Source organism: Falco cherrug, chromosome 6 (genome assembly GCF_023634085.1).
Source record: "Falco cherrug isolate bFalChe1 chromosome 6, bFalChe1.pri, whole genome shotgun sequence".
Lineage (NCBI taxonomy): Eukaryota > Metazoa > Chordata > Aves > Falconiformes > Falconidae > Falco > Falco cherrug.
The window spans coordinates 64,812,634-64,825,985 of record NC_073702.1 but is presented as its reverse complement, the minus strand read 5'-3'; the positions used below and the strand labels follow the sequence as shown (position 1 = coordinate 64,825,985).

The window sequence follows — 13,352 nt, the reverse complement described above, 5'->3', positions numbered from 1 at the left end:
TTAGTTCAGGAACAAAAGGCTAAAATATGGCTACATAAGTTCCACACTAACTCAAGTCTGGAAGCAGCATAACTTGGAAGAGAGAACTGACTAACAAGCACAGTTAGGTACACAACGGCCACGACCTAGGTAAGTTTATTTCTCCCTCTATGTTCCAAAACCATAGAAAAGTCCAGTGCAAAGACATTCAGCTCTACTTGCAAACGTACATCAAACTGGGGAGAGCAATCAGTACTCTGGAGAGTAGGGCTGCTATTCCAAGGGATCTCAATAGGCTGGGGAACGAGCTGACAGGAACCTCATGGACTTCAAAAAAGGACAAATCCAAATGTTCCACAAATGAGATTAAATAACCCCATGCATGGCTACAGGCAGAGAGAGAGATGGTTGGGAAGTGGCTTTGTGAAAAAGGATGCAAAAGCCCTGGCAGACAGCTAGTTGAACCTGAGAATATGCAGTGTGCCTTTGTAGCAAAGAAGGCCATTTGCAGCTTGGGCTATGACTGCCAGACAGTAGCCAATTTCAGTAGTTGTGAGGCTGCATCTGGAGTATTGTGCTCAGTTTTGGGCACCCCACTACAAGACAGGCACTGACAAACTGGAGCAAATCCAGCTGAGGAGCACCAGGGTGACTGGGGGCTGGAGCACATGATATATAAGGAGAGGCTAAGGGAACAGGATTTATTCAGCCTTGAGAAAAAACTAAGAGATCTTGTGAGTGGGTGGGTATAAAGAAACCAGATTCAGAGGCACGCAGTGATACGAGAAGGGTGATGAGCACAGGGCTGTCTCAAGGGATGTTATGTACAAGGAAAGCATTCTTTATTATGAGGGTGTTGAAACACTGGAACATGTTGCCTGTACAGGCTATGCAATCTCTCTCTTCGGAGATACTCAAACCTTGATCAGACAAGGCCCTGAGCAACTGATCTATCCAAAGCTGCTTTGAACAGGGCACTGGATATGTAGCATTTAGTTGTTTCTTCCAACCTGAATAATGCTATAATCCTGTGCATAAAGCAAACCTTTGTCAACTTTAGTAAACCCAGCCAGGATGCAGACAACTTGGATCTCTCCGCATTCAAGCCCATCAGTTTAAATTCCAGGAAAATTGTGTAATACAGTGTGATACAACCATACATGAACCAGTTCAGGTCTTGATGGGCTTTTTTCTCCAGTTCAGCACAAACCAAACCCAAGCCATTTAATTCACTCAGGAGAGTGTTGTTACTCCTCATTACCTCAATGTATTTTTTTGAATAACGGAAGATTGGTGAATACCCAGTAAAAGAAAAGTGATAGTATGGATATGGTAGGATTCATTAGGAAGTACAGACAGTTTATTCTGTACTTCCTAATTCTGCCCGAGCAGAATAAGGTTGGATCCATTGTCAGACTCAAACTGGCTCTTTATTCATGAGCAGAATCGTGCAGGCGGCAAAGATACCCATGCTGTCTTCTGAAGTCAGTCCAAATTCTGTAGATCACACTGAAACAAAGCTTGTAATTCCCTCTGAACGTGAGCTGACTCCCTGTGGAGGCACCTTGTATGTACACTCTAGTGCTTTCTGTCTGGGATTAAGATGTGGGCATATATGACCGAGTTAATCATGAGTCAGCTCATCAAGTCTGATGAGTTTTTAAAAAGGATTCTTTACTGCATAAAAGCAATTAATTGCTTCAGGATCCTACCCGACTCCAGAAATTGTACAGTCATGCCCATACAGAGCTGTGCCTGAGCCAATAAATTCTGCAAGATATAGGCTGGTTTTACACAGGAACTACCACTAAACTGAAGATTAACATTAAGTGGTTTAGATGCAAATTCCAACTTTTCAGAATACTGTGAAAAAAACCAAAGAAAATCAAAAGGTCAGATAGGAAAAGTAGCTTTAGAGATTAATTATCTCTAGAACTAGTGGACTAATGATCTAACTTCTGATTCTTTTACAACTTCTCTGTATGTCTTCAGGAAAAAAAAAGATTAAGTATTTCTATGCCTCTCATGCTCTCCAAATTATACTATAAATTATGATTTCTGATGTAAAAACCCCAAATACCAAAATGTTAAGACTGTGAAGTCTCTCATCTTTCAAATAGAATTATAAATACCAGAAGGTCTGTCCAAAGCAGGGGTAAAAAGACACCGGATAGAACTTCTTTCAGTGCCTGTCAGTGCACACTGTCCAAAAGGTCACTACAACCTGAGAAGGTGTTCCAAGAACTATGGCCTTAAATATATTCAAGTTGCTGACCTTCAGCAGTCCAGCAGAGCAACGTTCATGTTTTGATTTACGCTTTGAGCATGGAAACAAACAGGTGTTTTTCTCAGGCCTCTGGGTCAGTCAGTCTTCACAAAAATACCTTCTCAAATATTCACTTCAGTAAAAGTTACAGGCACGTGAGATGTACAAGATACACCTTAACATCTGTACTGTGACCTTAAAAGGAGCTTATAACTAAAGGGTTTTGTATTTGGACTGGTAGGACAAAAAGCCTACTCAATTTTTCCTCAAACAGCAAACTAGAAGCTTAGGTCTAGCCCAACTTAAAACATTTAATCTTTATTCCCATATAAAACTGACGATTCACAGCATCATGTGGACAACTGCATTCCATCCCAAGATTTGCATAGAGTTTTCCAATGCTGTCAACAAAGACCTCTCTACAGCTCACTGGTCTCACAGCACACTTGAAAACCAGGTGGCAGGGAGGAAGGATCTGGCAGAAAAGGACATATGAAGAAAAGAAAAATCACATATATACCTTCTTTTTGGCCCAGGCTCTTCAATGCTGCTGTCCCACCTTTGGGACATTAACAAGCTAAGTTCCATGTCTTCTTTATCGCACTGTGGCTCATTTTCTTCATCATCACTGTTCTGAGAATTTCGACAGCTTCCAAGAGAATGATGGTGACAGAGTGTTTTGTGATGTCCCATCTGATATCCATCATTCTCCAATCCAGCCAACAGATCAATCATGGCCTCATCAGCACTACTGTCCACTGCAGAAAAAGCCCATACAAGTAAAATCTCTATTTTGTTCTACTTGTAAATGACTAGTTTTTGTGTAGACTATAGTCTATCATTAAATACAAAACCAAAAAACCCCTCAACTTTTTAAAATCTACTAGTTTGTTACTGTCTAAAAGCAAGGCAGGCTACAGACACAAAGCTCTTTTCGTATCTTATTTTTTCAAGTTTTATGATTTGCTATCTTTTCTAGCTCTTTATCTAGAATATCAATGGCCTTTTTTTATTTTTGCCTTCCTCTTTTGATTACAGATTTATTGGAAGCACTTCCCTCTCTCTCCACATCCTCCTATTACCTCCTCACATTCAGTAAAGCTTCACTCTCCCCTTTTGTTTCAGCATGAGTGCCAGCTTCTGAAGCATCACTGCTTCTCTTGCTCTCACCATTTCAATGGCTGCATTAACTTTATTGGGCACTTCTCTCTGTGTCACTTGGAAGACTTTCAATTGCTGCATCTCATGAAAGGTGATGCTAATTTGAGCAACCAGTTCTTCCTTCCCTCTGTCCTTTACTGTAACACTTAACTTCATCTCCCTTTCCACTGCAACCTATTCTCTTCCTAGGTTCCTCTAAACACTGAAATTTTACCTGATTTCATTCCTACTTTAAATTTTAATTTTTATTTGACCCAAGCTTACACTAACTCATGCACTTGCCTTCTCATTCTTTACTTGGATTTCTTAAACACCCTTCAAGTCATAATTTTTTCTCACTCTCCTCCTGCTTACCTTTCATCTGACCTCATAACCAATTTATGATCTCCAGTCTACCAGGCATCTTTGTTACTTCTCTCTCTCCTTCTCCTCTGGCTGAAGAACTACAATCTCTACTCTCCTTCCTCAGGAAATATCATATGATTTACAATGATCCTGAGAATCATATAAAATACGTCTCAACATTGATGAGGAAGGCATTTTCTGTATTTTACAAAGGCTTCACAAGATACCATGCAACCATTTAGAATGGAAACCATCCCCTTTGCCAGAGTTCTGAATTAACCCACTTTCAGTTGCTCTTTCTGTTCTTGGCTCCTTTGCCCCTTGTGAGGTCCATCATTAAACTCCAGCCTTTACTTCCCATTAATATAAACCTTATTGTGTACTTCACAACAGTAGCAGAAGCAGTGTGCTTCACAGTCCCTGTGACACTACAATTCCACAAAGGCATATTAAAGACTAGTCCATGCTACGAAAGAGTGTAAGAAACCAAAAGATGCAGCTTGTTACTCATGGTCACACAAGACATCAGCAATTAGTAACCCCATGGTAAAAACAAGGAGACTGGGGAGGAAAAAAAAAAAAAAAAAAAAAAAAAAAAAGGAAAAACAAAAATGAGAAGAAAACAACAGAAAATCATAAAATCTCCATTTGATTCCTAGCCACTGGAAAAAAACAGTCCATTTCATCACTCCTATTTGACTGAGCAATTCAAATTCATAATCATAAAACATACTCTATACATTATTTTAGCCAGTTCTCACCCTCTTGGCACAAACTTCTCACTCAAAAAAAAAAACCAACCAAAAAAAAACCAATGCTCACGTCTACCAACTCCCACATCACTTCCTTACTTATAGTTCTTTCTATAAATCCAAATCCCTGCCTATAAACTTTCATAAACAAAACCTCACCTACTTTCTGCAAAATAAAACAGCACTGAAAAGTAGTCCTAATCTCACTCTATCCGCTCCTCCTCTCTTTGCACGTGAAGACTGTATACTGTGGTATATTATATTACCCATAGACTTATATTGTTGCCCACATTGTATCTTGTTGCCCCTGGCACATATCCACACCACGTATGTATCAAAGCACTGGAAGCTATGGGTCTTAGATACCTGTCCGCTCCCCTCCCCGACCTTGTAGTATCAACTGTAGTGCATGTTAACATTATACCTTAAGTTTACATAAGAATGTATAGAGAGTTAGCATGAACTACGTGCTTTTCATCTCCTCTAGAGTATTTGAGTTATTTCTACCTGAAGTATTTTTTCATACAAATTCCTTTGCTGTGTTATTTTATTGTTTCCCCCCTTGTGCCATTCACATTTGTTTGCTGTCATGGTTTCGCTCCCACTCTTTAATGTTTCACTTCTTGCTTCTTTGCCTTCAGCCATTGGTTTGTATTCATGAATTTTGGGAAATGCTCTGTTGCAACTTGCCTCTCATTATCAGTCTACTGTCCCTCAGTATCTCCAGACAGCAGAGCTTCTAAAGACAGCTCATGAGCATGTTCTCTACCTTAACTGTGAGAAAGATGCAGTAACTGCAAGAATACAATAGATAGGCAGTCAAAATCTGCTTTATTCTGATAGTTTTAGTCCCATAACCCTAGGAGCGTAAGGAAGAGCAATACATGTAAGAGATTGCATTGAGCTGACCTGGCAAAAGGACAGGCTTAGTGAACCAGTAAATCACAGTAATCTTCAAAAATACACTGTCCTGGTGACATTTTTAGAAAATATAAGGTGTTTTTTTATTGGTGGTAGGGTGTGTGTGTGGTGTGTAAGTTTCAATCTGCTTGACAAACTCCCTGAGGTAAACTACTTACTTTCTTTCATGACTGGTAAGGTAAGTGAACACAACAAAGACTGTGGAACAATAAAATAGCCTGGAAGAAAAGTCACACTCACTGAAAACTGTAGTCTGATTCAGTCTTTGAGACAAAGGCTGAAAGCTCTGACTATTCTCCACAATGTTTAAAATTGCTTCTTCATTAATAAGTGCTTCCTCTTCTTTATCAGTATGCGTCCTATTGGATTCTTTAAAAGAACAACAGAGAGAGAAAAGATAAAACTTCAGAGTCGAAGACATCAACATATTATGAAAGCAAGCCACATTAAAATGGATTTTACTATTTGTTTCCATTATTTGCTATGGCAATTTTAAAAACGCTTACTCTAAGAACAACGAAAACAAAAGCAAAGCTATTCTTAATTTTTTCATAACTGACAGAGCTTCCCTGGCTTACTTTGCTTATCGTATAAACAGCCAAAGCATGACACAGATTTATGCCTAAACAATTATGCTATTAAGAATACTCACCTTTGTTAATCTTTTTATCTTTATGCACTTCTACCATATTAGCTGGCGTACACTGAAAGGCTTCAGGAGAAAGTACCTCAGAATGTAGTGTTAGCTCAGCAGAGAACTCCTCTGATCCATTACTGTAGTCCACTGATCCTGACAACGTTCTAGTTAATTGAAAACCAATTTTTAAATGCATATTTACAGTTTGCATAGAATACTATACTTTATGGCAAATGGCTAAACACTTACACAGAGAAGTCATTTTGCTTGAGGATTTCTTTAAGTCTCTTCTGAAAAAACTTTTCACTCTCTGTTGCTGGCATAAATCCACGGTCTTTAAAATTTGAAAAATATTTATTATTCAGTTTTACTTTGACCACTCTAACACAGAGAGCAACTAAAATTACTAATTCTGTTAGGAAAAGGCTCAAAGTTGAAGTGTCCATTAATTTTAAGTGCCAAGTTGAAGGGTTGATTTTTCAAGTGTATTTAAACACTTTAAAATACTTCACATACTCTCATTGATACAATTTGCAACTGCGAGTATCAACAGCATTTAAAAATCATGTCGCAATTACACCAAGGTGAGCATCCAGGAAAAGAACAATCAGTGAACAATTTTGAAAAGTCTGGTTTATGCTGCCTGAATAATATTACACAGAAACGCAGGAAAAAAACCCACAGTCAGAAAGTCAGCCTTTGTTGGGAACCTGCCTCCTTCCTTCTTGCAACCCTCTGGCTTACTTGCCAAATATAATTCATATTTTAAAAGAAATGGCCTAGATTTGCAGAAAATAACTCTGTTCATTATGCAATTAATTTGCAGAGCACAGTCTTCCCTGTGTAATGAATTTTACATCAAAATACAGGGATTTGTCCATCCTTTTAGAATTTTCAGCTAACATCACCTTAGCTATAATTCCACAGAAATTCTAAGGAACTGCCCTTGTGCATAAACTGCCATGGAAAGCTTCAGGATAAGGCATTTAATTTTGTCAGTATTTAAACACTTAAATGTTTTCCATCATAAACCATGCAATCTTAACTCTCATTATCATTCAATTCTGCCCAGAATGCTTTGCAGCTAGCTGAATCATAATGTATTTACACAAGGTTATGTATCTTGCTTTTAAAATTGGAATACACATACTGGGCAACCAGTAAGCTTGGAACTGACAAAACAGTATATCTAAAAAGCCCTCAAAATTGATACACTGATTTAAATTCTACCTCCTGCTTACTTCTTATTCGAAGTTTTTGATAAACAGATGCAGTTTTTAATTTTTTTTTTTTACCTTGTGACTCAGGTGGCTTAATCTGAGAAGATTCACATTTCTGTCTCCGTCGCTGCTTTTCATCTTCCCATATAGCTTGTAAACCAGGGTTCCTGCCAATCTGGGCTGAAATATACAGTAATACATGAAGGGAAGTCCATCAGTGTGATGAATTAGATTCTGACATTCTTCTTCACCTCTTTTGTCATTCTAACCTGTTAGTTTTTTAACTGCAATTCTTGCCTTACTCTAGGATTCAGTGTTATGTAAAAGTTACACCTTAGTTTTCTAACTCTCCTATTTCTTTTGCTGGTCTTCTCATCAAACATGTGGTGTATGTATAGATGTATGCACATACACACTCATACTTGATGTTCATATTTCACTTACTCTCCTTACAGATCTGAAACCTTCTGCTATGCATTAACAAAAATCTCTTTCTATTGCTCTGACAATACACTATTCTTACAAGCTGTTTTCTTTCAGAGTTAATGATTTTTATTTTTTTTTAAACTCCATGAATTCTTAGATCAACAGTTCATTAACACTGAAATCTGGATTGTGACTTAACTAAGCTGAGCCTTAAAAAGCTGACAATATAGCTCCTGTCCTAAAATGTTTTCTATGGAAAATTATTAACATGTCACCTTCAATATCCAGTTGATTTAAAATATCAGCAGCTACTGCATCCACCTCCAATTCACAGGTACTTTGTGGCTCAACACCTTTCAACATTAAAGAGCTGTGACAACATAAATACCACAGGTTAATGTTATCAATAAGTTGCTTTTGAAATATGCATCATCACTGTTTTCTAACTGGGCTAGATTCTGATCAAGTGGAATGGGGATGAGTACCTAAATACAGAATCACCAGTTCTCATCCTCACCTGCAAGTTCTTAAATTAATAGTCATATTCAGATATAATTAGATGAGAAATTTCTATCTTCAACTTAAAGGGATGAACTTTTTCTTTTGTAGGAAGAAGAGAAAGAAGCAGTGAACAACTCCAAATACTACAGCAGTTACAACAATGTTCTCCTCCCCAAATACAAGATGAAATGCACTACAGAACTTTCAGTCAATAGGATCATCTACGTTCGCACAACCTTGTGCCCAGAAAACACAGTGGCAAGAATTTTTCTCTTATTTGCAGCAATGCAAAACAGTTTAACATTTCCAACTAAAGGGATTTAAAGCAAAAAATGTTTTATTTTTCAGATTTTTTTTAACATTTATTTAGGGGTCTTGGGGTAACCTAATGAGTTTAAATAGAGTATTAGCATCCCAAACACATGCAGAACTAAGGATAACTGGCTTGGTTAAGACTTAAAATTGTAGAAACAAATTCAAGCTTGTTGTATAATGATCTGATCATTTTCCTGCTGTGTCTTTTCAGATCTGCTAAGGTCAGCAGCCTTCCACCTGTTGCTGTCAGTGAACTGAGTCCATGGAGTAAGCTAAGAAAGAGAAACCTTCTCCCAGGTTTATGTGGAAGTCTGTTTACTCTTTAAAAAATTAGGGAAACACAAAGATCCCTATGGTTAAAATAATGCTGTTCTTCAGAACCCTTTGTCTAGGTTGATTAACTGGTGACTTACAACATTTACTTGTATTCCTACATTCCCTGACACATACACAGCCTCAAAAATTTCTGCATAGAATCTAAGATGTAATTCATGAATAGTCAGTGGTCTCTATAAGCTTTGAATAAAGTCACTACAGCGCAAGGTGGTAGTAGATTATGTAATTGAAAGGTGAGTATCCCCAACATTATCTTTGAAAATTAAGTATTTAATACCTAGAAATATGAAATCTGAAAGAAATGTAGAATTAAACTGCTTAATTTATGTTGCGGACAACACCAAGCTGAGTGATGTGGCTGACATGCCTGAGGGATGGGATGCCATCCAGAGGGACATGGGCAAGCTCAAGAATTAAGCCCATATGAACCTCATGAGGTTCAATAAAGCCAAGTGCAAGGTCCTGCACATGGGTTGGGGCAACCCCTGGTATCAATACAGATGGGGGACTGAAAGGACTGAGAGCAGCCCTGCAGAGAAGGACTTGGGGGTACCGGTGGACGGAACGCTGGACATGAGCCAGCAATGTGTGCTCACAGCCCAAGAAAGCCAACCATATCCTGGGCAGCATCACAAGAAGCATGGCCAGCAGGTCCAGGGAGGTGATTCTGGCCCTCTGCTCTGGTGAGACACCACCTGGAGTACTGCGTTCAGCTCTGGAGTCTTCAGCACAGGGAAGTCATGGACCTGTCAGAGTGGGTCCAGAGAAGGGACAAAAAAATGATCAGATGGATGGAACAGCTCTCCTGTGAGGAAAGGCTGAGAGAGTTGGGGTTGTTCAGCCTGAAGAAGAGAAGGCTCCAGGAAGACCTTATAGCGGCTTTTCAGTATTTAAAAGGGGGCTTATAAGAAAGGTGAGGACAAACAGTTTAGTAGAGCCTGTAGGGACAGCACAATGGGTAATGGTTTTAAAGTAGAGGGTAGATTTAGACTAGATACAAGGAAGAAATTTTTCACAATGAGGGTGGTGAAACACTAGAACAGGTTGCCCAGAAAGCTGGTAGATGCCCCATTCCTGGAAACATTCAGGGCCAGGTTGGATGGGGCTCTGAGCAACCTGATCCAGCTGAAGATGTCCCTGCTTATTGCAGGTGGGTTGGACTAGAAGACTTTTAAAGGTCCCTCCCAACCCAAACTATTCTATGCTTGTACGTAAGAGCAAAAATCTAATGACTTCTCAGAAAACATCAGGGAACTCTGCCACAAAAATATCTTCAGGGCATTGTATTTATTATAAAGAGATAAGATAGCATGCCAAGAAAAAAACCCCAAAACTGACTCCATCACATTCCCAATCTGCAGTATTCTAGAAAACAAAAAATGTTTACTTCTAAAGTCCTTTTGAAGAGGTCTATGGTATAGACTATCAGCAAACTATATACTACATGAAGTTAGGACTGAAGCTAGTTCAGACACATGCTCTTCCTTAAAAGGGTTATCTATGGGCAAAGCATGTAGATTTGCTCAGTAGACAGCTAATTACAACTGCCTGGATGCCTCCTGCAAGAAATCTCTAAAATTTTTTGCCTGACTTTGAAACAGCAGAAGATCAAGAGGTTCTCTCAAATGCACTGCAGAAATCAAACTGGCTTAAACAGCCCAAACCCAAACTTAAGGTGAAGGGCTGCTCTCATGGCAGCTTGGCAGCTTCAGCTGTCTGCTTCTTTACCACCTCACCAGAACTGCTGAGCTACTCAGCCCATGCAAAAAGTCCATGCTGTAATTGAAGTACAAAACAAAGGAATACTTCTAAACAGGTGCAAAATTTCTCCCATCTCAGTTCCTCCTGACCCAAGCTTTCCTTGCTTCCCCCAAAATTTTGAACAACCTTTTCCTCCACAAACTGAGGTTCTACTGCCCAAGAGGAAAGGCTGAGATATTATCTTCAAAAGAAGAAAGGGGCAGGGGGGACAGAGACACAGACAGATGACAGGAACACAAACGCAACAAATTAGGAGCATTACAAACTACAACAATGTGAGCTTTTATTGACTGCTGCCCAGTTCTGTCAGTAGAATGGAGAAGTGTATCAATGTACCATATGACTTATTTTAAGATACCAAACCCATTCATTTGTGATTAAAAAGTAAGAATTATGAACTTCGTAAAGATTAAGAAAGGCACTGGCAAACAAATACTTTGCTTTATAAGACTGTTAGGTGTCACTATCATGCACAGAGAAAACTGGAATTGTTAGCTGTAACTACTTCATTACACCTGCATCTATTTGTCCACCTATGAAGAAGTATTGTCAGTCAACTGAAGTACCAACTGCATTTTGCGTAATGCAGAAATAGCTTTGTGCATTGCTAGAAAGAACACTGAGACCTTACAAGGCAATCAGAAAATTATTTTTAACCATAAAAGATTGAAGTTACCTTTTTTTTTTTTTTTTTTTTTTTTTTTTAAAATCTCCAGCAGAGATTAAAAACTCCGGTAAACTTATAATTTCTTAGCTTAACTGTTTGGATAAAGAACTGGACAAGATGGAAACAGTGTTAGAAATGTAAGCAGGAATTAAACCAGTCCTAGAACATCTATTTACTGGCACTTACGAGGGAAAAGACAGAGAGGACTGAAAGATCTAGCTATTTGGTCATTGTCTCTTTCTATATATCAAAGTAATGCAAAGTTCAGTTTGTATTACTAGTTCAGTTGCTCAGCTAATGCTTAACTTGACTTCTAGGGTAAGAAAGCAATATTCCCCTATGTAAGGCTGATAGGGTTTACTGTGGTAATTTCAACCTCTTTACAGCAGATTCAGCTTTCAAGAGTCATCTTTCTCTCCTCTTGTACTGCATTATAATAGTGGAATTTTATTCTAAAGTAAAATTTTGCATTATACATAATATGAAGCTGAGAAACAAACCAGAAATCTCAGCAATTGGATATTTAATGGAGTAAGGAATAAGAAAAAAGGAATAGGCATCCTGAAAGTCAATTTTAGAAACTGCTTGACACTTAACATTTCAAAAGCATATAGTTTAAAAGCAAAGAAAAAAAGTTTACAGAATAATTACTTGGCAGCCTTATTTTTAAAATTTGTGATGTCACATTTTGTGGCTGTATTAATACAGTAAATGTATTTTTCACTCTGTATGCAAATGTTTCACTCTGTTACAGAAAAAGAAGGCAGAGCAGGATATTTATTTATTCTAAACATCCAAAAGTAGTCGGGTAGAAGCTGTGAAGCACTTATGTAGAATTCATTAATGACTGTAAGATGCTATACATTAATATATGATTACTAATCCCCTGAGTCAGCAGCCCTGTTTCAGAGTTATTGTGAGAATTAAAAGAGCTGATCACGGAACTCCTAAACTAAAGCAGCTCAGCCTTTTAACAGAAGACTGCCTGTGCCCTAATGCACACTTCAAGGACAATCCATTGCCATCACTTCCCCCTCCGTTCCCAGTCACGCCATCAGCTGAAAACCAAGTCCATAATACGATAAGAATGCACAGTTTTCATGTCAAGCACTTTGGGTGCTTGTATTCATCAAAGCATTCAAGCAGAGCCTGCCTGCATGGTGGGTGACAGGAACTGCAGGCAAGCTGAAACTTGCATTTTGATCACATAATAAGAACGAACTGCAAGATCACTGGGAAACAAGAACAAGGGAGGAGGTCCCAAAAATGTTCCGTTCCCTTCATGAAACTAAAGTGTTTCTGGGAACAAGTGAAAAGGGATCATAACACACAATGGTCACTGATACCAGAAGAGTTTTCCATATCAATGCTTTCCTTTGCCAAATGGCACATGTAAAGGACCAAAAAAATCTGGTCAAGATTTGTTTCTGACTTGTTTGTTAGAAACAACAGCAAAACTCTGAGCTTTCTATTTTCACTACCTTCCCCTTTAAAAAGAATCCAATTAAAAAAAAAAGGGGGGGGGGGGGGGCGCTAGGGAAGAAAGAAAGAAAGAAAGAAAGAAAAAATTCTTGAAAAGTTGTAAAACTATAGTTTTCAGTGTTAGTGACCTATTTCTGAAGAGTCTGTTTGATGACTAAAACCACTAACCAAAACATTTGGCTTTCCCCTGACAAAGAGACAGCTTTCTGTTCTTTTCCCTTTAAATAGTTAGCACATTTTGTCAAAAAAAAACCCATGTCTTGGTTTTCCACATCTCCATGAAGGGTGTGGCCAGTGGTTTGTCTTGAGAACTGGTCCATAACAGACTCAGTTGGCCAGGAGCTTTCCAAATAATGAGATTTCTTATGTGTAAGAGATTCTAATATGGATTTATCCTCTAAAAATAACAGTAAATACAACACGGCTGAATTCAAAACAAACTGGTAGTTGTCACTGTAACTTAAGTCTTTTCCCATAATAATATTAATATGAAGCATGTTCTTCATCTGCAACTCACCAAGATTCACACCATTTGGGTGATTAGAAGCAGAAAAGCTCATTTTGCCCAAGCTCTAAATCGAAC

General features: G+C 38.4%; 1 protein-coding gene across 2 annotated transcripts in view; it reads right to left on the bottom strand.

The window, feature by feature from the left end:
* REV3L (REV3 like, DNA directed polymerase zeta catalytic subunit) overlaps positions 1 to 13,352 on the bottom strand; it is a 124,757-nt gene that overhangs the window by 49,799 nt on the left and 61,606 nt on the right. Inside the window, exons 6-11 of one of the 2 annotated variants that reach the window (XM_055714994.1) lie at positions 7,983 to 8,077; positions 7,357 to 7,461; positions 6,311 to 6,395; positions 6,077 to 6,225; positions 5,665 to 5,793; positions 2,766 to 3,003 (exon numbers count right to left, since the gene is read on the bottom strand). In XM_055714994.1, coding sequence (XP_055570969.1) covers positions 2,766 to 3,003; positions 5,665 to 5,793; positions 6,077 to 6,225; positions 6,311 to 6,395; positions 7,357 to 7,461; positions 7,983 to 8,077 — 801 coding nt within the window. Of the gene's footprint in view, positions 1 to 2,765; positions 3,004 to 5,664; positions 5,794 to 6,076; positions 6,226 to 6,310; positions 6,396 to 7,356; positions 7,462 to 7,982; positions 8,078 to 13,352 lie in introns of those variants that run through there. The other variant, XM_055714995.1, reaches the window with a different exon arrangement.